The 26,601-nt window shown below is 40.1% G+C and overlaps 1 protein-coding gene across 1 annotated transcript; it reads left to right on the top strand.

Annotated features, from left to right (window-relative positions):
- The first annotated feature begins 148 nt into the window (after positions 1 to 148).
- Positions 149 to 26,601, top strand: PI15 (peptidase inhibitor 15). Its single transcript, XM_073329382.2, has 6 exons — positions 149 to 300; positions 862 to 1,203; positions 22,618 to 22,736; positions 23,076 to 23,208; positions 23,369 to 23,484; positions 26,466 to 26,601. The coding sequence occupies exons 2-6, from the start codon at positions 931 to 933 to the stop codon at positions 26,599 to 26,601; spliced, it is 777 nt and encodes a 258-aa protein (XP_073185483.1). The 5' UTR covers positions 149 to 300; positions 862 to 930.

Raw genomic sequence — 26,601 nt, 5'->3', positions numbered from 1 at the left:
TTAACCACCTACATTAAAAAGATGCCACCCAATCATTGTGTGTTCTGTGCAAAACTCATCCCCTCCCATTTTGGCTAGGAAGAGACTTAGAGACTGCCCTTTCTGGATCATACAGTCTGTAATATATAAAAGCTGTTAGTAGCTCCTGTAGCCAGCAGCTTCAAAACTAGCAGAGTTTTGTTCTTTGAGGGTTTGTAACAAGACACAGTCCTCATTATAAGAGTTCACACTACAGCATACGAAAGAGCTGTATAAATTGGGATCACAGTGTACTGTATTGATTTTTGGTATTACACAGAGGTAAGCCATTCAGCTCAATAAGTTTGCTTTGCATGCATTTTTATTACGGTTCATCACTTTTTGCTGGAGTGAGATTTGAATATTATTACTAAGCTGTCCTATTTTCATGCTTTTTATGTTCTTTGCCTGTTAGTTTGTATGTGAGGCATTATCAGAACCATGAGTGCAAGCAGTAAAAGACATGCCCTGGAATGTATTTTTCATCCCCAGTAAATAAAATTCTGTGAGATTCCTTGCAGTCTGCCCAGTTAGAACAAGGGGTATGGTGTGTAGTAAAAAACGGATGGTGTGTATTAGTACAGTCAGTGTGCAGAATGTGTATCTGTAATTATGGCAGTCCATATATGATGGCATTTTATTTGACCTTAGTTTTTAAACCTTCATATGAATGTTCACTTTCATACACTGTGTTATGAAGGAATAGTTCTAGATTGCTTTGTATCAGAGATTTAACAAGTTTGGGGGGGGACTTTTGATCTTAGGGGGAAAAAAGTTTCCTTTTTGCTATCAAGCCATAAATTTGTGTATAGAATCACATCTTTTGACACCTTTTTTCCACAGATCTGCTCTCTGCTCTCCTGCCTTAAAGCTGAGCAACCCTGTGGCCTATCTTCCTCCCTTGGCCCTAAAATGACAGTAATCTCTGCAATCAGTTGTGCCTTCTTATTTTTCATTCTATGTGAAACAAGTGCAATAGCATTACCCAATTCCACTGACCTATTCCTCTCAAACAAAAATTTCACTGACATTGAAGCAGCTTTGGCAGCTCACTTGGACTCTGAAAAGATCCCCAAAGTCAGGAGGAAGCGATACATTTCACAGAATGACATGATTGCCATCCTTGATTATCATAATCAAGTCCGAGGCAAAGTCTTTCCACCTGCTTCAAACATGGAGTATATGGTAAGTGGTTTTTCGTTTACTTCTGAGAGGGGAATAACATTTCATTAGACCTGCTGGAAAATATAAGAGACTATAAATCAGTGATTTCATTTTCCAGAGCCAAGCCAACATTTTTTAGTTCAGTAAACAAATGATTTGTAACCACTGTATGGCTTTACTATAACATGTTTTTTTTTTAGCTGAAGTATTGTAATGAACAATAATAAGAGCTAAGAGCCAAATTGTGAACCCTTTACTCACCCTGGTGAACATTTACTCTCACAAGTAGTTCCAATAAAGTCAATGGGACTTGAGTCAATAGGGTTACTCATGTTAGTCACTGCTCATGAGGGTAAGTAAGGGGTATACAATCTGCTTTTAAATAATTAGCATCTAAACCAAGTGATTAAGATCCTAATTATTAATAGTTCAGTTACTGAATTACTAGGGAGAACACTAAGTCCTAACACTGGTGTATTTTTTAAAAAAATTCATCCCATGAACATTGCTAGTCTCTTCCACATATATTATTTGCAGAGATTGATTTGTCTGGTGATCATGGTTTTCATTTTGCATGCATATTTTGTAATTCATATAATGGTTTTATTTCTCTGACAGATACAGTACTTGTTTAAAATTTTTCTCTAAACATGTTGTATTTACTCAGAAATCAGTGTTCATGATATCCCTAGGTATTTTTTCCCTCTATTGGCTAAAGTTCTTCCTGGGAAATATCTTTCCCTACAGTATGCTAACTGAACACACTAGTTATTTCCTCATTATGATTTCATGCTTTGTCATTGAAATGACTGGTCAGCCAGTGTATTTGTAATATGTGTTTCAACTTTCAATGCATGCATACTTTACTACTCTAATGTAAAAAATAGGCCAGTTAAGCAGAAGTCCTTTTACTTACTAAGTAAAGAATTCACATTGTTTTTAAAGGGCAGTCAAATTTTGTTTATGGAGTATAATATTCACTTAAAGACACAGGAGCATCTCAGATGACAACAGCTGGTTAACAGATTTAAGAAACATGACACCACTAACATGACATGCAGAAAAGGGGATGATGGTAGTAAAAACAAACTCCTCCTCTTTAGTAGCTAATGATTAACAATTTGGACTTCTCTCTGTCACAGATGTTACCTAAATCTGGGTTTGATCATGCAACATGCTGAGTATCTCCCAAGGGCACCTCAGAGAACTGAGATTGTGCCAAACCTTGCAGCATCAGGCTTGTGTCTCTGATGGAGATTGAGTTTGACGTTTGGTTAAGTGGAAAGGTCAAAGGCAGAAAAAAATAAGAAGGTCAAAAGTCAAGCTCAATCAGCCTTTTAATTATTGAATTCTGTGACTGATGTGTTTCTATTGATTCTGTATAAATAAACATCACTGTGATGTCTGGGAGAAGGGCCGTCTAGCCTCACCCTCCCTTTGCCTTGTGTCTTTTGGAAATGTACTGTGCAATTGACTACAATGAAACCAGCTGAAATTCGCTTCAAAAGCAATGTCAGGAAAAAAAATCATATTCTCATGGGTTTTGTAAAAGAATCATTCACAAGACAAAAGTAAAGAAATTGTGAAGAGCAGGAAAGAGGAGGATGGCGCCATTCATTTAATTTATTTGGGTGAATTAACACCTTTCAGAAACTGCTAGGGCTTCATTGCATATTGCTGGGCATTCTGCTGGGCTTCACCCCGAAGTGGTGACCTTTAGAGCTGACAGGTCTGACAAAGAAGCAAGATCCTGCCGATGGCAATAGGGGTGAAATTCATGACAAGCTACATTTTACTCCTTTTCTTGCCTTCCTCACCTAGAATATCTTGCAACCAGCCATCCAGCAGTTGTATCTATGCTGCTTTCAGCATCAGCCAGTTCAGTAGCCACCAAGACAAAAACTACGCTTCCTCTGAAGCACTGCTTCCTGTTTTAATTAGTCAGCAGGGGTCACAGTGGCAGTGATGTGTTCCATTGTTTCCTCTTTCAGAGTTCAGAGAACTTGGGCAAAAGGACTAGAGATCACAATTCAGTTAGATCTGCAAGTTGTAGCTCAAGACACTACCAATAATTCACCTAGCTGCCCACTCACCCAACAGCATTCTATTGGAGTCTTATGGAAAGCTTGGATTCCATTGTGAGGCCTCCATGTAATTTCTTCATGAAATTTCAGTATGTATAATTTCATCAGCAATGTGCTGTTGGGAACATCAGGTCTCTGTTACATTTATGAGGTTATGATATTCAATATCCATTCCTACATACAATATTTGGGACATATTGTCATTGCCAATAGACCAAATGTATCATGCTGAACATTCACAGAATTATGTCATCCTACCCTGAGGCCCCTGCAAAAGGGCAATCATTGTCTTAGTCACCTTAAGATAAGGGAAAAGCAGGTCAGATGCAGGAGAACTTTGAAATACCTGAGGATGCTGTTTCAGTGCATTGAGTAGACATCTTGGTGAGGCAAGCTGAAAGTGGATCATTTCATATAGTACATCAAAATAGGGATGGGCAAACTGATTTGGAAAAAAAACCCCAAAAATATGTTGTTTCTCCTTGTTTTTTCCCCACTGTCCAAACAAATCACATTCTGCTCTTTCCCCCTGATTGCATCCTTTTTTTCCTCATAAAGGCCCTATATTCTTATTCCTTTCCACTTTCTCAGTCCCTTCTACTGATAAGGGTTTAGGATTTAACACAGGACCCCATACTCAATTCTCATACCCCATCAATTCTCTGCTCCTCCCCCCATGCATGCTTGTCTCCTTTAACATCTTCCGACCCCAAGTCTGTTCTGCCTCCCGTGCAATCTCTACATTTAGTAATACTTTGAATCCATTGGGCATTATGTCATCTGCTGTGCTGAGACACCTGTTGTCTTAAATTCTTACATGTTACAGGGCTTCTCTTGGCTATACTCCTGATATGAGGAAAGGCCAAGAATGCACAAGATTTGTATACGGTAGCCAGCTAACTTATTGCCAGACCTCTTGAGATTCCATGACACATTTAGTTTGATAGCCAAATTGATAAGGACAATGGGATATATTTTTATTGTTGCCATGCATCAGTCTCAGACATATAAAAGTAAAACACATACATTCTGGTCCTAACATTTTTATTTGGATTTTGCACTGGCAAACATGAAAGGTTTGTGTTATCTGACATTATTATTTGAGACCTGGTTTTCTTCTGCTTATATGGGTTTTACACAAGTGTAACTCCATTGATTTCAAGTGAGTTACTCTTGTTTTACACCAGGGAAAGCAATAAAAGAATCAGACCTATTGTATTAAGCAATATCTGATGCAGAGTGTTAAAGAGAGAGATAAGGTGTGTGAGGTAATATTTTTTATTGGACCAACTTCTGTTGGTGAGAGAGACAAGGTTTCAAGCTCCACAGAGCTGATTTTCAGGTCTATATAGCTCAATAGCTTGTCTCTTTCATCAACAGAAGTTGGTGCAATAAAAGATATTTCCTCACCTACCTTGTCTCTCTCATATCCTGGGACCAACATGGCTACAGCAACACTGCAAACAGATTATTAAAATCAGTTAATCTATTTGGGCCCAGTTCTGATTCTACTGGTAAACATACATTCCTTTGCTTTCCTGTTTCACAACTTTTGCCTACTCAGGACTGTGTGCATTTGAACATGTGCTAACAATATCATACAGGGGAAATTCATAACTTTGCCTATAATGTTGCTACATACATTTCACTGTGATATTATTGACCTGCAAGTTATTAGTTTCCAACTGATATCTCACCCAGTGTGTATTTAGAAAGCATCTTCAGGTTCACCAAGAGCTGTATTGAGCTCCCAAATTCATTTCACAGAATGCCATAAGTATCCATTGAATGGTCATAACTTTCAAATACTATTAGTTGGATTAAAACTAGAGAGCTAAAGGTGAAAGTCTCTGTATAAACATTCCTAGCCATCCAGTTACTCTTGAAGATGCTTTTGAAGTACACACTGGGTGGTGGATAGGTCAAGTAAATTGAAGCAATTTTGCTTACCATTCCAAGCACCTTAAAGAGGCTTATTTGACACCTGAAAACCTTTCATCATAAAACAACAAAGTGAGATTAGTTGGTTTGTCCTACAGCACTCTGGCACTGCTGATAAAATGCCTTGTTGTTTATAGACTTTGGCACATTAGCATTATGCAACTAGTACTGCTGCAGGTGTCAATGTACTAGTTTCTTTTTTTCTTTCATATATTTCAGAAGATGTTTTGTTTCTTGAGCTGTTTGCCTTTGCTCATGTGCATGATCCCATTGAAATCAACTATGCTTGTAAGGATTGTAGGATAAACTCCCTTAGGAGTCATATATAATGGGTTGGCCAGGATCTCTTAGTTCATACAGTCTGTCCCAACCCCTTGCAGAACTGTCATCTTCATTAAACACATATGGCAGTCTACTCTTGAACATGCATAGTGATGATGTCTCAGTAACATCTCTTAGCAAATAATTTGCCTTAGTATAACCTGTGAAATGTTTTTGGCTGAACATCATGAAATAAGAAAAAGAAATAGGGGCTACATTAGCATTAGAAATGATTTCCAAATGACTAACCTAAATATTTCCAAAGAGATTATTACTCTTTATGTACTGTTTGTAACCATCTAATCAAATGTATCTCCCTGTTCCATTTCATATCATTACCTCTCAAGTATTTACAGAAAGTTGTCTTCTTTGCATCATTTCTCTAGGTTGTATGATACATATCAAATGTCTTTAATCTCTTTGCATAGGTTATGTCCTACCATGTTTTTATTGATAATACATGTAAATTACAGTTATATCCACTTTAAGGCTCCTTTACCAGAGCAGTGAAAGGCAGCATTTGTGTAAATGAAAATTAGGCCCAATAATTTTAATTGGTGGATTGCTAACTACCTCAATAGTACCAACACAGGAATAACATACAGTGGACTTTGTTCAAGAAGTTATGTCTGTTGAATTGTCTCAGTCACATAGTTCTCAAAAATCTCAAAAATATAAATGGTAAAGCTTGAAATAAAGTAATGGACAGACAAGTCACAGATTCTGCCCTATGTTAAGGCTGCTTTCTGTCATGCCAGCAGAACAAATTGGCTCTAAATCTGGCGTATTCAGGACTAATGTACAAGGATCTGGTGTCTGGACAGGGGACATTGCAGTGTAAAGGGGCCTTAGTTGTGGCTTCCCTGTGCCCCAGTGGTCCACTTCTGCTGTATTGACCTCGGGGACCACTGGCAGCCAGCATAAGTCAGAGCAGCTTTTAGGATGCTCTCACTTACCTGAGGGAGTGAATCAGCATCCCACCAGACCAAGTAAAGCTCTTACTGTGTATGTCAAAAATAAAAGCCAGGAAGTGTTTCATAGTGAATGATTGGAGAACAGTTTGAAAGATTAACAGAAAAGACCTCCACTGGAAAACATCCCTTCTCTGCAAAATTTGAAGAACTTCTCAAACAATAAAATGGTAAGGAATGCCCTGTTTAAATTTGCTTTGGCATGAGAACTCCTTTCACTTGTTTTAGGCATAAATGTTTTGGAGTGTCTATGGTAAAGTGTGGATGAATATTTACATTATGTAAATGTAATATCAGCAGAAAGCCTTCTGGGAGTTTGAGTCAGAGGGGGAAAAGAAAAACCTAGTGAGGTTTCTGATAGAAAGGCAGTAACTCTGAGCCCTAGGAACTGAACATTCATTCATTATTAAATATAGCACCTCTTGAATTTCTTGGCTAAAAACAAAGACAGACATTTTTCACAAGACTCCTGATTCAAAGTACACAAAGTACTTAGCTTCATACATGAATGGAGAAGGTAGTGACTTCAAACCTCTACATTTTTATCCTCTTTCTACCTCTGAGACAAAACTGAGAAAGAGAATGTGTTCTCCAGAATTGTGGAAATGTGCATGCCAAAGAGAGCAAGAGACAAAAACTGCTGAGACACCACCTGCTCTCTATTAGATGGTGCAGTCCAGTTATGCTTACTATAGTTCATACATCCTCTGCAGTTCTCCAATGTGGCCCAGAGCCAGCTTGACCCTGAGTGTGAAGGTGTGGCCCAGAGAACAATGGTTCTCTATATCTTCATTCAATGCCTGTCAACTTGTATCAAGATGGAGCATCACATGTTGAGACTTATCACTCCTTGGACCATATTTCTATTCTGAAGAACAAAGCAGCTCCTATAGGGTCTTTTATGTATGTTACATCTCTCTTTCTGATAGAATTGTTTGGAAAATGGTAAGTATTTTCCATGAACATTTTCAAAGGAAATGGAAGAAGTTTTTTTCTCTGAAATGTTGTTTTTCAATGAAAACCCCAAAACAACAAGTTTTTGATATACCAAAACTAGAAAAGTTTCAGGTTTTTCATATAAAAGAGGATAATTTTGAGAGAAACAAAATTTCCTTTAACATTTTTGTTCTTGAATAAAAGACATTTCTCTTTGAAAATATTTCAGATGAAAGATTTCAAATGACTCTTCCTTCAGGCTCTTGGCAAATTATCAGTATGATCATCAGTTGGATAAAGTTAGATCCCCTTGGTACCTCTTCCTGAGTAAGATCGTGCCAAATAAAATGAGTCTTGGAGTAGGTTAGGAAAACACTGAATATTTTGAGGTTTGTAACTCTTTCACTTGACTTTTCCAAAAGATACACAAATAATAACATATGAAAGAAACTTATTACTATTACATTTGTCAGCCTACTGATTTTTTTTCTTTGCTTGTTACTGTTTTAAAGCCTAGTTCTAAAGATGAGAAGAAAAACAGAGAATTGAAAGAAAACTATTTGGCCATTAGTGATGGGCAAACCTGAAACAGTTAGGAGTATAGGTTTGGACTGAATAGGTACCCAAAAATGTAGATATTTATATAAAACTTTATCTGTCCCTCTTGTTTCTGCAAATTGGCTTGAAGTCTCATGACAGCAGGCTTTTTGTTAGATTTCGAGGACATCTGATCCTGGTCATGCTGGAAATGAATACCATAGGAGCGGCCCTCTTGTAGGATTGCCAGTTTTGGTTGGACATATTTCTGGAGGTTTCATCACATGACATAATCTTTCATTAAAGATTAATCTTTAATTCCTGGAGACTCCAGGACAATCCTGGAGGGCTGGCAACCCTTCCTCCTTGTAGTATTTCAGCAATTCTGCTTACCAGAAGTTCAGAGCTGTGTTATATATTTTAAATGTTAACCAACTGTCTTTGAAACTCAGAACAATTTCCCTTTGGGTTATTTTATGTGAACCTGTTTGCTCATATTTATTTGCAATAATATCCAAAATGGAACTACATCTTACAGGTGGCCTTGTGTGATAAATGAGCATTTTTTCTTTACAAAGTGGACTTTTAGAATTTCTACCTACATTTTCAAATGTATGCTGCATGTATTAAGGCAGAATTTAGACACACACTAGGTACTAATTAGTTACAGTATGCGTAGTAATATTTCTAACAGGTGGCAGTTGAGAGCAAAGAAAGTATTCTTATTCTTAGAGAGAGTCAGCCTTGAATCCAAATGATCTCACAGCCCAAATAAATATATAAAGCTTGCCAAATCTGTCTATATAAATTCCAATGAGCTCATATGTTTTCATCACACAGTATGTACTGAAAGAATGAGAGAGAAGAGAGGAGGCATTTTCAATCACCCTGCTAAAAAAGCATGCAAGCAGAAGGAATGCTGGTTGTTTTATTAAGCTTAGGGCCAAATACTGGGTGTGGGGGGGGTCCTACATATCCACAGAATATCTGAAAACATTTTAAAAGTTGCGAGTCCACTGTACAGAGGGGCCAGCAGAGAATCTGTGCAGGGGAATTCTGCATCTCTCTTCACAATGTGGTAGGTCTCCATAGAAAGGGGTACTAGGTGCGTGCCAGCATGGCCAGTTGGGATCTGCACACTGAGTGAATCACCTTGGACAAAGCCCTGCACAATGGGACAGCAGCAGGACATGTTTGCTGTTCCTCCCCATGATTACATTTGTAGCTGTACTCTAGCTGTACAGACAACAACACATGACAAATATGTAGTCACATTGCTTCATGCACCGCAGGAAGGAGCTCAGATGCTACAGTGATGAGCATGGTATAAGAACCTATATAAGAACAAAATAGACAGCCTAGCTGATAGGGGCCAAGGATTTCATTCCTCAGTCATCTCATTTCCCCCTCCCATTCCCCAATTATTTCTTTTTTGTCACAGAGAGAAGTCTTTTTGCAAAGGATTTTCTCCTTCCCTAGGCTTTACTTTTTATGAAGAAGTATTTCCGATCTGCACAGCCAGTTGAATAAATAAGCAAAAATGTTTGTCTTGTGAAAAATAAAATGGGCAATTTGATGTAAAAAATGTAATGGTTTTGATGGACCATCAGTAAAAGTACCTGCCGTTTTCTCTTTGGGCCATCGTGGTGGTTTGGTTTGGTTTGTTTTTTGTTTGTTAACTGAAAAGAAAAATCCATCAGCAGCCACAAATATAATGTAAATGAGGCCACAAATATAAAAGAAGTCTGCATGTTAGTAGCCAAGAGGATGTTGCTTATATTTGCATGACAATATGGCTATGTCAACACTTAAATCGCTATAGCAGCATAGACATTCACTACAGCAACAGGAAGGGTTCTTCTGTTGCTGTAGTTAATCCATTTCCCCAAGAGTTGGTAAACTCTTGGAAGAATTCTTCCGTTGACCTAGCACTGTCTATACTGGAGGTTAGGTCAACTTTACAACATTGCTCAGGGGTGTGGGTTTTTCACAACCCTGAGCAACGTAGCTGGGTCAGCCTAATTTCTTAGGTTTCAGAGTAGCAGCCGTGTTAGTCTGTATTCGCAAAAAGAAAAGGAGTACTTGTGGCACCTTAGAGACTAACCAATTTATCTGAGCATAAGCTTTCGTGAGCTACAGCTCACTTCATCAGCTGTAGCTCACGAAAGCTTATGCTCAAATAAATCGGTTAGTCTCTAAGGTGCCACAAGTACTCCTTTTCTTTTTCCTGATTTCTTAGGGTACACATGGCCTCACAATTACTTATCTCCTCATTTTATTCACAATCTGATGCTGTAATTATGCATGTGCAATTAAGGTTTCAGGTATGTATACAACTACACATGAAAGACTCTCTACTCCAAAAGTTTACATCAAAGTGATTTATTTAAATTGGTCAAATTAAAATATCTCTCTATTTGGGCAAGTTTATTATCTGTGCAAGGAAAGATTAAGATCTCATACCAACATGGGACCAGTAAGAAAACAGAGGTGAGTGTGGCTAAACTCCATCTGTACTTGTCCCATAAACCTAAGATCTTTCCAGTATTCCAGAGTAGTTCAACATTTCTCCTAAAATGATCAGTAGTTTAATACTAATGTAATTTAAAGCATTGTCATTACCTTTCAGAGTTAACATCCCATTAATATGAATTGGCCAGTTAAGGCACCTGTCTCTTAGCAGGGAGACAACACTATACTTACTCATATTTATAAAATTTTATTTGTGATTATAAGGGCTAGAAACTTAAATATTTTAAATGAAAGCACAAATTATGCAGAAATATACGGGCGCATGACAGAAGTGCCAGTACTATCACTGAATACCTTGCCTGATTTGTCCCTTTCTACACGATGCCCTCTTACCTTTCCAGCACCTCTTGCTGCTCCAGACAACCTTCTACCCTTTGTAGAGTAGGAGAAAAGAAGAATGCTGTACCTCCTATTTTCTCTTTTTACACATCATAGTAAGAGAGGATTAAGATAAAAACATTGGCACTGGTCAAAAAATTTCCATCAAAACTTTTTTCCAACGGAAAAATGCCTTTTCAACTAAATTAACTTTTTTAAAGTTACTGATTTCCTTGAAAAAAAAGGAAAATATTTTATTTATGGATCTTGAGTCTGACTTCTCACAAATTCGGAGACTCATTTATATATTTGCTGGAATACTTGCTTGCATTCAATCGCCAAAATCAGGAATTCAATCACCAAAATATAACTCCTACGCAATAGACACAGTTAAAGAGCTGGCTTTAAAAACACCATTTCAACTATAAATAGGTATTAGTGGCTTAAGGAGCTATTCACAATCTCAAAAATAGAGATACTGCCTGAATCGATGCTATTTTACCTTCCCGTAAAAAAGCTCAAAGAAATTTTTCTACTGTAGTCCACTTTTGGAGTAAGCCACTAAAAAGAAGATCGTAACAACACTCCTAAGCATAAGAAATTTAGTAAACTGCTGACAGACCTTGCTGGTGAATTTGGAATAAAGCAGTAATTTCTTTCCAAGGGGAAAAAAAAATCACAACACGTCTTGCAGAATTTAAAAGTCAGATCATAAATCTCAGTGATGATAGGGGCAATATGGGTGGTTAAAATTATGCATCTTCTTATCTTTGTTTCTCTGATAATGCATTAAGGAGATGAGGTAGAAAACTACCTCTTTAGTGAGCGATTGATTTATTGAGTGGCTATGGATTTTTCCTTTGGTACAAGATTATCCAGTGGTGGAATTTTGATAATTTTTCATAACAGGGAGGAAACGATTGTGTCAGTATAAATCAAGTCAAAGAAATATACTCTATTATAACATTTAAAAGCAATATATGCACATACACACAGAGGTGTGGGATTGCCTGTTTATTTTCATCAAGTGGAGTGTGGTGTTCTCCATGCACCAGTCTGAGGTTCAAAGTTCTCTACTGGTTTTCCCTTTTGACTTGTGTTAGGCTATGAGACTTTGAGGCTGAATGTAGCTGCCTCCAGAACTGGTCAATACCATTCTAAGCTGTCTAGAGAAGTTGATGGGGTGTCATGTGAAGAGCCCTATGCTTCTTCCAGTGCTATCCAGGGACTGAAAGAGGTCTGTATACCAACTCCAGCTCCTCCAGGGCTGTGACTGGGACTGAACCAATGCTCACACATGGGCACTTCTCTTGTAGACCCTTCAATCTGCACAGATTTTAAGCTTCCATTAAATATACATAGAGTGTGTGTGTATTTCTAGCCCTTCTAGTTAAGAAAACCTTCAGGCTGTCACCTGATGCAGTGTGGTTCATGAGCTACCAGGAATTCCTCAAACAGACAAATTGAAACAACAGTTCTGAAAGGAATTGCTCCATATAGTTTAATGTGATGCGAACTCTGACATCTGACAGTAGCAGTTTAAACATCAGCATGGTTTGCATATTGTATTGCTGAGAGCATTTAAGCTGAAACATTTAGCTGTGCTTGTTAACGCTACATGACCCCACTTTTCCATGATGACTGAACATAATGAGGGAATACAATCACAGACTTCATTTTGCCCCCATTGAAGTCAATGGGTGCTGAATTAGACACTGCTTTGAAATGGGAGTAGATTAAGTGCACTCCCAAACTGTTAGTGTGCATCAGCAGGGTCCACATAGATAGTTAGTGCACGGGAGGTTAGCACAGGGTAGATTCACAGACCATCTTGCCGAAAAATAAATATTCACATAGACAAGCCCTAGACGAATGCTTAACTTTGAATCCAGTGATAAATGCATAATGTGTCGTTTCAAGATAGGTTACAGTGGGACGTTAGTCTGCTCTACACTGAAACCAGTAAGTACTCCTCCAAAAGAGCAAACCTAAAAAAAAGGTGACATGAATTCTATTATAACTGAGTATTCATATAGCAGGCACTCAATGAATGCAAGAGAAAACTGCTGAGGTGCGTGTACAGAGTGAAAATGGTATGTGCTCTCTGCAGGCCAGTAAAATCTGAGTCATTAAAGTCTGATATATCCCAATAGCATACTCAGAAAAATGGAGAGTGTTGATTTTACAATTTGTTTTGTTTTAGTCAGTATAATTTAACCATGACTTTGCACATTCATCGTCTACAGATGCCCTTAGCAAAGCTTGTATGTTCAAACTGTCATGAACAGCTGCTGCCAAGTGCAATAGTGTATTTAAGAATAAGCATATTAAATATTTTACTTCACTAATAAAACAGAAGTAATTTTGTTTAGAGACCATTTTAAAAGGTGCACTTTGCTCTTGGGAAATTACCAAGAAATAAATATATCTAGAAATTGAAACCTATGTATAGTATAAGTCAGCAGCTCTTTAGCAAGCTTGCATTAGATTTTGTGAAAGCAATGGTGATGGAGGACTTCTGACTGCAGACATCCCCAGCAAAGTTAGAAAATACATTTTTTTTCCTTGTCTCAAAGACATTTGTTTCATGGTGTGACAGGATGCTGTTAACAGCTACAAATTGGGCACTATGGAAGCTACAGTGGAACCTCAGAGTTACGAACACCTCGGGAATGGAGGTTGTTTGTAACTGTTAGCAAACTATATTGAAAAATCCTTATGAAAGAATACTAGTTTCACTTCTTACAGTTCATTCATTATTAGCAGTATTTTTTACACTTTCCTCTGCTATTTGCTGTACTTGATGGGAATGATAGGATTTACTGTACTTCTTGCTTGAAGAGAGTAAAAACAACAACAACAGGGATGAAATTCTGGCCTCACTCAAGCCAGTAATAAAAAGAATTATGTCTTATTTTATGTTTCACAACTCCTAGCAACTTGTACTGTTGACTGAAAATGAATAATGATTAATTAATAAATCAAAAGAAACACAGTATTTTAGGGGTGGTCTCATCAATGCCATAAAAAGAGGGCCTTACTGCTTCCCTGCTCTGATAAGATACTTCTGCATGCACAGCCTGAAATTGTATGCACGTTTCTCTTTTGCCATCCAGACAGAAAGTTAGGCTGTGATCCTGTCTATGTGGAACACTCATTTAAGTCCACAGGGGTTACGTATATGGATGGCTTCCAGAGACAGGCCCTTAGTTTGCTGAATACAATCAATACTTTCTTTCTTTCTTTCTTTCTTTCTTTCTTTCTTTCTTTCTTTCTTTCTTTCTTTCTTTCTTTCTTTCTTTCATAGAATCATAGAATATCAGGGTTGGAAGGGACCCCTGAAGGTCATCTAGTCCAACCCCCTGCTCGAAGCAGGACCAATTCCCAGTTAAATCATCCCAGCCAGGGCTTTGTCAAGCCTGACCTTAAAAACCTCTAAGGAAGGAGATTCTACCACCTCCCTAGGTAATGCATTCCAGTGTTTCACCACCCTCTTAGTGAAAAAGTTTTTCCGAATATCCAATCTAAACCTCCCCCACTGCAACTTGAGACCGTTACTCCTCGTTCTGTCATCTGCTACCATTGAGAACAGTCTAGAGCCATCCTCTTTGGAACCCCCTTTCAGGTAGTTGAAAGCAGCTATCAAATCCCCCCTCATTCTTCTCTTCTGCAGGCTAAACAATCCCAGCTCCCTCAGCCTCTCCTCATAAGTCATGTGTTCTAGACCCCTAATCATTTTTGTTGCCCTTCGCTGGACTCTCTCCAATTTATCCACATCCTTCTTGTAGTGTGGGGCCCAAAACTGGACACAGTGCTCCAGATGAGGCCTCACCAATGTTGAATAGAGGGGAACGATCACGTCCCTCGATCTGCTCGCTATGCCCCTACTTATACATCCCAAAATACCATTGGTCTTCTTGGCAACAAGGGCACACTGCTGACTCATATCCAGCTTCTCATCCACTGTCACCCCTAGGTCCTTTTCCGCAGAACTGCTGCCTAGCCATTCGGTCCCTAGTCTGTAGCTGTGCATTGGATTCTTCCATCCTTAGTGCAGGACCCTGCACTTATCCTTATTGAACCTCATCAGATTTCTTTTGGCCCAATCCTCCAATTTGTCTAGGTCCTTCTGTATCCTATCCCTCCCCTCCAGCGTATCTACCTCTCCTCCCAGTTTAGTATCATCCGCAAATTTGCTGAGAGTGCAATCCACACCATCCTCCAGATCATTTATGAAGGTATTGAACAAAACCGGCCCCAGGACCGACCCTTGGGGCACTCCACTTGATACCGGCTGCCAACTAGACACGGAGCCATTGATCACTACCCGTTGAGCCCGACAATCTAGCCAGCTTTCTACCCACCTTATAGTGCATTCATGCAGCCCATACTTCCTTAACTTGCTGACAAAAATACTGTGGGAGACCGTGTCAAAAGCTTTGCTAAAGTCAAGAAACAATACATCCACTCCTTTCCCTTCATCCACAGAACCAGTAATCTCATCATAAAAGGCGATTAGATTAGTCAGGCATGACCTTCCCTTGGTGAATCCATGCTGGCTGTTCCTGATCACCTTCCTCTCATGCAAGTGCTTCAGGATTGATTCTTTGAGGACCTGCTCCATGATTTTTCCAGGGACTGAGGTGAGGCTGACTGGCCTGTAGTTCCCAGGATCCTCCTTCTTCCCTTTTTTAAAGATTGGCACTACATTAGCCTTTTTCCAGTCATCCGGGACTTCCCCGGTTCGCCACGAGTTTTCAAAGATAATGGCCAATGGCTCTGCAATCACAGGCGCCAATTCCTTCAGCACTCTCGGATGCAACTCGTCCAGCCCCATGGACTTGTGCACATCCAGCTTTTCTAAATAGTCCCTAACCACCTCTATCTCCACAGAGGGCTGGCCATCTCTTCCCCATTTTGTGATGCCCAACGCAGCAGTCTGGGAGCTGACCTTGTTAGTGAAGACAGAGGCAAAAGAAGCATTGAGTACATTAGCTTTTTCCACATCCTCTGTCACTAGGTTGCCTCCCTCATTCAGTAAGGGGCCCACACTTTCCTTGGCTTTCTTCTTGTTGCCAACATACCTGAAAAAACTCTTCTTGTTACTCTTGACATCTCTTGCTAGCTGCAGCTCCAGGTGCGATTTGGCCCTCCTGATATCATTCCTACATGCCCGAGCAATATTTTTATACTCTTCCCTGGTCATATGTCCAACCTTCCACTTCTTGTAAGCTTCTTTTTTATGTTTAAGATCCGCTAGGATTTCACTATTAAGCCAAGCTGGTCGCCTGCCATATTTACTATTCTTTCGACTCATCGGAATGGTTTGTCCCTGTAACCTCAACAGGGATTCCTTGAAATACAGCCAGCTCTCCTGGACTCCTTTCCCCTTCAAGTTAGTCCCCCAGGGGATCCTGGCCATCCGTTCCCTGAGGGAGTCGAAGTCTGCTTTCCTGAAGTCCAGGGTCTGTATCCTGCTGCTTACCTTTCTTCCCTGCGTCAGGATCCTGAACTCAACCAACTCATGGTCACTGCCTCCCAGATTCCCATCCACTTTTGCTTCCCCCACTAATTCTACCCGGTTTGTGAGCAGCAGGTCAAGAAAAGCGCCCCCCCCCAGTTGGCTCCTCTAGCACTTGCTCCAGGAAATTGTCCCCTACGCTTTCCAAAAACTTCCTGGATTGTCTATGCACCGCTGTATTGCTCTCCCAGCAGATATCAGGAAAATTAAAGTCACCCATGAGAATCAGGGCATGCGATCTAGTAGCTTCTGTGAGTTGCCGGAAGAAAGCCTCATCTACCTCATCCCCCTGGTCCGGTGGTCTATAGCAGACTCCCACCACTACATCACTCTTGTTGCACACACTTCTAAACTTAATCCAGAGACACTCAGGTTTTTCTACAGTTTCGTACCGGAGCTCTGAGCAGTCATACTGATCCCTTACATACAGTGCTACTCCCCCACCTTTTCTGCCCTGCCTGTCCTTCCTGAACAGTTTATAACCATCCATGACAGTACTCCAGTCATGTGAGTTATCCCACCAAGTCTCTGTTATTCCAATCACGTCATAGTTCCTTGACATCACCAGGACCTCCAGTTCTCCCTGCTTGTTTCCAAGGCTTTGTGCATTTGTATATAAGCACTTGAGATAACCTGTTGATCGCCCCTCATTCCCAGTATGAGGCAGGAGCCCTCCCCTCACAGATATTCCTGCCTGTGCTTCCTCCCGGTATCCCACTTTCCCACTTACCTCAGGGCTTTGGTCTTCTTTCTTTCTTTCTTTCTTTCTTTCTTTCTTTCTTTCTTTCTTTCTTTCTTTCTTTCTTTCTTTCTTTCTTTGAAGTATCTTGGTTCTTTGGATTACATTTTATCAGATGCATTTGTCTGTGGAGAATATAACCTTGGGATTTCTTGTCTATATTTTCAACCTTTCCAAATCCCTTGATTTATTTATTTTTTTGTCCTGATTCATGTTTGCAACATCTCCCCATTTAGTGTCAACTGCAGCTACACTCTTTGTTCTCTATTCCAAGTCACATGCTGAATAAAACTAGCCTAAGCACTAATCACTGCAGTATATCACTGGACACATTTATCCATCTCCAAATGCAAAAAGCATTGTTATTTATCATTATCCTTTGCCAGTTTACAATCCATTTCATAGTGCTCATATATAATCCTATTTAAAGTCTAGTATTAGATAGAAATCTATGGAGACCATGTTGTCACCATGTCTCAGTGAGTCACAACTGAGAATACCAAATGCAGGACAGACTGATAAGAAATAAGGCAGACACACCCCAAACTGGTGGTCATTCTATCATTAGAGTTTACCAAATCAGTAACATAAATGAGGTTCGGTATCACCACCCTAGTTAACAAGAAGCCAAAAACATAGCCCCCTTATGCATTCCAGCCCTTGGCTCTCCACCCAGACACTTAGACTTTATGATGAGTGGTTACTGAAAATCAGTTTAATCAGAATTGGGGTCCTTCCAATCCCAAGGGATCAGCCACTTAGCCAGGTCAATATATAACTCAGATCTTACCCAATAATCATGCTGGTGCCAGTCCTTCAGTAACTAAAATCTAAAGGTTTAATAATAAAAGGAGAGAGTTATAAATGGTTAATAGATCATATACATACAACTAATTGCAAAGTCCTTGTACCAAGTTTGTAGCAGTGATGGAATAAACTGCTAACTTGCAATAGCCTCTCTGGAATCATTCAAACAAATTGGGGTAATCAGTCCTTGTTTAGAACTTCTTTGTTAGAAATCCAGTCCAGAGAAATGAAGCAGGAAATGAAGACAAAATGGAGATGTTTCAGTTGCCTTTTTATATCCTCTGTCATGTGCATGGAAATTTACTGTCCCAAAGCCTGCAGCCCCTGTTTGTGGAAAGTTACTGTCCGAAGATGGAGTCCAGGGTCACATGAGCATATCACATGTTCTTACATGGCTTGCTGACTCACAGCGTTGGCCATTGGCCCCCTCAGTGCCTGAGGCATCCTCAGGGAGAGCTATATGGGCAATATGAAGTATTTTTTATGGCCCATTGTTAGAGTGAAGTATCCTTAATGAGCCATCCACATAGAATTGATGCATCCGATGAAGTGAGCTGTAGCTCACGAAAGCTTATGCTCAAATAAATTTGTTAGTCTCTAAGGTGCCACAAGTACTCCTTTTCTTTTTGAGTATACACTGAGACATTCATTGAAACAGCAATTTCATAAAATCAATTAGCATTCATAAATTTTACATAGACAAAATTCTGAAATCTTCACATGCAGTCACAGATGTGAGTTAGAACTATAGTACCATTTTATTCCAGGACAACCCCATTACTGCAGCTCTGGGCACATAGGACTGTGAACTCAGCAAGTTTTGAAGGTTCACTTTGGAGGGTGCCTTTTTGGAGGGACCTTTACTGTAATTTTTTCCACTATTAGCCTTCTAAAGCATGGCCTTTAAATTGTTCCTTATGTAACTCTCCTCTCTCTCCCCCCGCCCCCTATTTCCTTCCCAGGTTACTCAGGGACAGGCAACCCTCATCTGTTGCCAGAGGTAACACATAACTGTGGATGGGGGGAGAGGGGTGGCACAGCTGAAAGATTCTGGGGGGACAAGTGACTACCCCACATATTACCTCTGCATCCAACCCTGTGACTGACCACAGTGGGCAGTCTGTAAAGCAAGCAGTGGGAAGCACTGGGACTCCAGCAACAGGGAAGGAGTCCCATGTAGCGGGGTAGGGGGGAGCTCAGCCAGTCGCCCTGCTGCTGCCTCCCTCCCTGCGTTGTACAGACACATGGCCAGCACCACTGCAAGGGGGAGTCACTGCCTCCTTGCTGCTGGGAGGCGGCCTGAGAGGTGGCCTGAGAAATCTGGAGAGGGGGCATGTGACCCCATGTGACTACCCCCACATTGCCTCTGCCTTACATCATTAAGGATAATGGAGACCCTGGGGGTCCCAGATGAGATGGACAATTAGGTGGGAATCCTCTAGTCACCCACAGACTCATAGACTTTAAGGTCAGAAGGGACCATCATGATCCTATAGTCTGATCCCCTGCACATTGCTTGACACAGAACCTCACCCCCCCTCTGCATTACTCCTCTAATTCCTATGAATATTGATAGCTGGCGGTGCCTCTCCCGGGACAGGCACAGTATACACCTATGGGTATACCTTGGTGGCCTCCAGGTACACAAATATGAATAATGGCTCTTATGCAGATAATAAACACCCAGAATAAAACCAACACAATTTTACTTAAAAGTTATCCTACCAACATACAATACAAAATGAAACAGACTCATATAGACTCGTGCTATATCTACACCAAAACAGTAGTGGTGCTGTAATAGCTCAGCTAATGGCAGCAGCTTTAAACAGCAAGTTTCAGCATAAACCTCACCCACACTCTTGGCATTATACCACCCCATCCCTGACTGTGCGCTCGCCCTTAAGTTTACAGTCCTGAGCCCTCTCTTGTGTTGGTGCAGTGGCCGAACAGGAGTTCAAGCCAGCACTCGGTAAGTCCAGCAAAGGCAGTCCAGGTGAAACAAGGAGCGAGGCACTTTTGTATTGTGACCAGCTTCAGTTGCACAGTAGTAGGTTGCAGTAACAGTTGTTATATTAGAGAGCCATAGCTTAGGGGTAACTTGTTCTTTACTCAGTGGTCTCTAAGCCAGATTCAGATCTTCTGCACAACCGACAGTCTTCAGCTCCTGCCCTCAATGCCTAGCTGTGGAGACAGAGACCATGAGCAAGGGCTCAGCACTAACCAGCTGTCATCTGTAGTGTAGTCTTAGCCCTGGTCATGTGTCTTCAGCCCGGCAACTCAATCACAGGACTCTGTCTCTGTTTCTCCTTGGCCCAGATCCAAAGGGGAGAAGCAACTGTCTGTTGCAGTTCCGTACTCACAAAATGGAGGCCGCTGACCCCCTGAAATAGTCTCTGACCCAGGAAGCTTTGTCCAGTCCCAGAGAGCATCCAGGGAGTGCATCATAGGATTTGCAATCCTTCAAAGTCAGCATAAAGTATCTAGAGGTTTGTCTAATCAGGGTATCTGTGAAAGGATTCAGAGGCTCCTCAGACAGGCGTGCCTATACTTACATAGTTCATTGGCTTTTATTTGTCCACTTGGCATTTAATTTGCTAGTTACCCAAATATAATTAGCTAGTTACCCAAATATAATTTAATTTTGGTTAGGTCTTTTTGAAATTGCTCAGATTCTTCTCTAGTCTAATCCAAATGTCATCCAAATATGTTACATTCTTGTGGATCCCTGGAGCATCCTACCTAAAATTGGCTATTTACTTTCTTACTACTCTTAGCTTCCTGACACAACCAGTTTTAATCCATGATGAGACTTCCTTCCTTCCAGTGGCTACTAGAGTTCCTCAAGAGATTCTTGTAAGGTTCTTCATCAAAAGCACTTCGAAAATCCAAATTAACTTAAAACTATCAATTCCTTCTCCTGCATCTCATATTTGGTTACACTAAAAGAGGGCACCTTTGAGTCACTCCATAATCCTAACGTCAATGATTTTTCTCAACTATTTTTCTAAAACTGAGATCATTCTCACTGGTCTGTAATTCCCAGAATCAATTGCAGCTCATTAGTTCATTGTCAAGAAATGGGCATTATGTGCCAAATTGTCCTCTATGATGTTTATCCCCAATTGTCCATCTTACATCATATGTGACAAAGTGTATGTTCCATTCTCCAGCCTCATTGGATGTTTTCGGTTTGCTTTTGTTTTTAGAGATATATTTTTGGCCTGGATAAAATATTTATCCGGATTGTTTGTTTTTTTCTTGCATTTCTATTTGTTTTTGTTAAAACTGATCTGGATCAAAAGCCTGAACTGGAATACCCTGAACATTGAGGCATTATGAACATGCATCTAAGTCTGGAGCTAGACTTTGTTACTTGAGCACAACTTTATTTTTTAAATATATTGGGATCTGCGCATATTCTATGATATTAGTAAAATATTCATTATTAGAGGCATTACCCTGAATATGTGTTCATTCTGTAAGAGATTATTGATTGCTGCTATTTATATTATTTGACTGACACATTCCTCTGTTTATGACTTCATAACTGTTTGTGGTTGAGTCAAACCAAAGATCTATGTGAACAAATGAGAAACAAGCAGAAGACACTATTTAACCCCTGAGGGGAAAAAATTCCCCTTTAATTCAAATATCCCTAGTAATAAGAAACTGTGTGCTGGATCATTTGTTCTCACAGTAAAAATCATGGAAGAAAACTTAGGGGGAAGAAATCACTAAAAGAACTCCTCACAGAATTGTTTGCTGATTATTGAACTGGGGAATAGCATTTGATCCCCTGTGGGATGAGCTATGGAAACACGTGCTCAGTGTGGATCCTGGAGGATGAGTTCCAAGGACACCCTCTGCCTCCACTCTGGTCCTTCACTTTCCTGACAACCTGGCTTCAAAGCAGGGCTGGCTCCAGGCACCAGCGTTCCAAGCAGGTGCGTGGGGCGGCAGTTAGAAAGGGGCGGCAGTGTTTCCGTGGCAGTGTTTCCTCTGTCCCGCCGGCCGCGGCGGCAATTCAGCTGCTGCCTCTCTGTTCTGCCGGCCGCGACAACAAATCGGTGGCAGCTTCTCCCTTTTGCCGTTCGCGGCGGCAGTTTTTTTCACTGCTTGGGGCGGCAAAAACTGTAGAGCCGGCCCTGCTTCAAAGAAGCCAGGCTGGCTATTCCACCTGCTGTGTGTAGGAGGTTTCATGGAATATGTTATACCATCTGAGGTTGCATTATCCTTTCTAGGATGTTCCACAGGACAATGTGTGTCTTCTTAGCCCTGCTCCCCAACAATTCACGGGATCCCCACTGCCCACTCTGGACTCTATCCAATACAGAGAGCTTCCAAAGACTCCTGGAAAGTGGATTGGGAGAATAGTGCCATAGGATGACCCTTCCTCCTACAGGATGGGGCACAGGTGCATACTTGGGGTGCTGGACTTTTGTGGTGTGGTCTGGCCCTCTGATAGATCTGACAAGTCCCTATACATGCTGTAGCCATGTTCTTGTGGATGCTGGAGATCTCTCACTGTATTTTATTTTTTATAAGACAGACAACATATTTTTCATGGGAACCACAGATTTAACATCAAGCATTATAAAAATCTTCTTCAAGTGTTGAGCTGTTAATCTGATATGTTATATTGACCTGATCATATCATATCATACCTGCATCTTGCATTTGTCTACATTTTTCACGACCATTGCTAAGGACTTTTTACTTTGTCAGGTTTGGGATGAAACTCTTGCCAAGTCTGCAGAGGCTTGGGCTGCAACATGCATTTGGGACCATGGACCTTCCTACTTACTGAGATTCTTGGGCCAAAACCTATCTGTAAGAACTGGAAGGTAGGTAGCTGTCATTTTGTAAATCTTTTATTTTATAAAAAAATTGAGGGCCATATCCTCAGCTGGTGTCAATTTCAATGGAGCTACACCAGTCTGAACATTTTAGCTACTGCGATGGCAAGAACTCAATTTGTTTACAGCTTATAAAGATTTTCATTCCATTCAGGAATATGAGAATTAATCATTGGCAAATATTACTGTAACCAAGGATTTCAGGTCTCCACAGAATAGTAGTTTGTGAATGACTGTACTATGGATGCCAGGCCAAATGTTCTAACATAACAAGTTTTGAAAAATCAACTTTCCCTCCCCCCCACGTATGTCTTTAAATTAATCTAGGTATCGATCCATTCTTCAGCTGGTAAAGCCGTGGTATGATGAAGTGAAAGACTATGCTTTTCCATATCCTCAGGACTGCAACCCTAGATGCCCTCTGAGATGCTATGGACCCATGTGCACACATTATACACAGGTTATATGAGTTCCATTCATCCTTCACCAATCTATAGTTCAAAATTGGACTTGTCTGTGATGTGTGTGTGTGTGTGTGTGTGTGTGTGTGTGTGTGTGTAAATAAATAATATTTCTTTTCAATGTTGACTTCACCATAAGAATAATGATTATTTATTCAGATGGTTTGGGCCACTTCCAACCGTATAGGCTGCGCAGTCCACACATGCCACAATATGAATGTCTGGGGATCTGTTTGGCGACGAGCTGTTTACTTGGTATGCAACTATGCCCCAAAGTGAGTTGCTTTCTTTTCATTCTGTTTACTTTTATACTTCATGCATGTACGGGTTATTTGATAGGACTGTTTACTCCCTTTTTCCAGCTAGCATTCCTGTCATGCTTTTATGCTGGGCCTGCTTCCCCAAACAAATATAATAATTGGAATTATAAGAATGTACTACTTCTGTATATAAACAAACCAAAGGGGAATAACAAGATGTGTATTTAACAAAAGCACATCTCATGATCTTTTATTATTGTAATGCTCATCCTTTGCATTATTCCTTTCCTCCACCTGTTTCTCCTCATTCCCTGGCTTTGTTAGGGAATCCAGTTCTGCAATCCATACTTTGGTTGATTTGCACTTACTGACATGAGCTGGCCCATTGTAGACGGGGGCCTTAAACTGTAAGCGCCTCAGGTCTCTTTTTTATTTTTTTTTTCTATCGTGCTGTATAAAACAACCCAAATAAACAATGATGAGTAGTACAGTTTTGATAAACTTTAAATGTCACAGACCCATAAGTGGTAAAGAACAGGGCAGTGAATGAGTGTCAGTAATTTCATTGTCCCAGCTGCCATATACATAAGAAGATAATTTTTAACTGTCTCTAAAGAGTTGCAACCCCCAAACAGGGAAATTTTGGGGAAAAAAACCCCAAAGAAGAAACCACTTCTATTTTGGGAGACAAGACTGCAGGTCCTTTATATTTACTAATACAATTAATATAAAAAATCGTGGCAAAGGAACTAGAGGGGGATCAGACAGTAAAACTAGAGCTGACTCCAATCTCCACACTTTGGGGATGTTTGGACTGATATTCCAATCAGGTTCCAAATATAATAACTTGAGCCTGTCTTTAATAGCAACCCAGGCATTATAGTGTATGTATGTATCAAAAATTACAAAAACAGAAAGTAATTACAAAATTATTAGGGTACATCATTCATTTCATTCAATTATGGCAAATGAATAAGAGGCATTGTTGAGAACTGCTGAATTATTTGATTCATTATTTGATGCATTATTAACCCTGTAATAATGATATGTTACATTTAGTTTCCTTTGTTCTGAAAATCCTGACATACTTTGCAATCTGTAGAAGAAATCCTGAGGTCCCAACTCAGTTTTTACTAGGCCCTTTCTCTATCAAAGTTATTAGCTCATGGCCGCTAAATATGGATGCCAAGGCTTAGAAGGATTTAAAAAGGGGTTAGACTGCAGTTACACCAGATAAGATAAAACAGTGTTTTAAATGAGATGTGAGCTATCATCCTTCAGAGCTTAAGCCAACTATTCACTGACTAGAGGTAGGAAGAAACATCCCCTATAGGCAGGTTATCCCATAACCTAAAGGGTTTCTAACATCTTCCTCTGAAGTATTTTGGGTGAATTCCTGGCTCCAGTGAAGTCAGTGAGACCAGTATTTTCATCCCTAGTATTTGGCCCTGTCAGATAAAGGATTTGGTATTACAAGGACCACTATTCTGGTCTGGCATGACAATTCCTATGTCCCTGTTTTGATGTCAGTGGAAATTTGCCTGAAAAGAATGAATGAAACTTGGCAAGGACTTCAAGGTCAGGACCTGTATATCTACATATAGGTCACACTTCACTAATCACTAAGTCATTTGCACCTCTCAACTACACAACATACCACAGAACTATACAATAGTTGAGGGCAGGAAGTGAAGGACGCTGTAACCGTTTTAAATGAGAGGGGTTTTAGAGGTGCAGAATAACATTATTCAAATTGGAATTTTCCTAGGACATCAGTGCTATACCTCCTATTAGCTGATGTATACCCTACTATAAACTGGTTGAAAAATATGCCAGGAAGTCCACATTGTCTTGAGTTTCTGATTTCAGAAACAGTGTTAAGAAAGGTTGTTTAAAAATGTGTGTATGGTTTAGACGTAATTAACTGATATACTTAATGTACAGCTCTATTAATCACCCATGATACAGTGAATGAAGCCAACATTAAACTTGTGGCACTTCCTCTAGATTACAGTATCTGTTCCCTGCTTGTGCCGTCTGCTGTGCCCATTTGCAATAGGAATAAGAATGTGTAAAGTATTTGAGAGACTCCTACTTTCTTCCAAGACACAACCCAAAGTTAGGCTTTTTGATCCATCTTTATTGGCTGGAAAGGGGGGAACGAGAAAATGCTTCACAAATAACTGCATTACTCACTGCTGTAGCACATCACACATATATTAGAAGGTTCTTTTCTTAGTGAAATGCAACATTTAAGTAGAAATCTAATTTTAGCTTTCTTTCTCCAGTGACCATCCTGTAATCCCAGAGTCAATAGTGATGGATCAATCTCTAAAAGTTTAGAGCTTTTTATAAGCATCTGGAAGTCTGGATGCTTATTCAGGTGACTCATTTGAGACTTCCCCACTCCTCATGCTTGCCTCTGCAGCCTGCTACCTACCTGTACCCTCGGTCCTCTAGCAGAAACTACGCACCCACAACCTCCAGACAAATCCCTGGTCCTCATGAAATCTCAATAGACCCCTGACTTCATCTTTCAGTGAAACTTGCCAACCATCTCACAGTTCCTGCACTCTTTTTACATGCCTTTGTGACTAGTCCTTTGTTTTCCCAGTTCCTTTGAGCAAACCATCACGAGTTCACACTCAATACCCAGCAAAATGGATCCCAGATCAGCTAAACCCTATAACAAGATCCTCAAAAGACCCACTCCCTTCTTGAAAATAAACATTACAAATATACAATCAATGAAAGTTTTAAAACTTTGCAACAACATTGTGACACTAATATCTTATTAACAGGAGCCCTCCAGTTGGTTTCTCTTTCTAGAGAGCAAAGTTGCAAAAGTCATTCCGAAAATAGTGTCTGTCAACAATGCAATATGAAAATATTTTATAACTACATGATGGGAAATCCATCACCCATACTTAGTTTGCACTTATTAAGTGATATTTTTTCTTAAGTTACTAAAAATATGTATTACTTTATATTTTCAGGGGCAACTGGATTGGAGAAGCGCCATATAAAGTAGGAGTCCCATGTTCCGCTTGCCCTCCTAGTTATGGATCAGCTTGTACTGACAATCTTTGTTTTCCAGGAATAACATCAAACTACTTATATTGGTTTAAATAA

This window comes from Lepidochelys kempii, chromosome 2 (genome assembly GCF_965140285.1).
Source record: "Lepidochelys kempii isolate rLepKem1 chromosome 2, rLepKem1.hap1, whole genome shotgun sequence".
Classification (NCBI taxonomy): domain Eukaryota; kingdom Metazoa; phylum Chordata; order Testudines; family Cheloniidae; genus Lepidochelys; species Lepidochelys kempii.
This window is presented reverse-complemented; position numbering and strand designations above follow the sequence as displayed.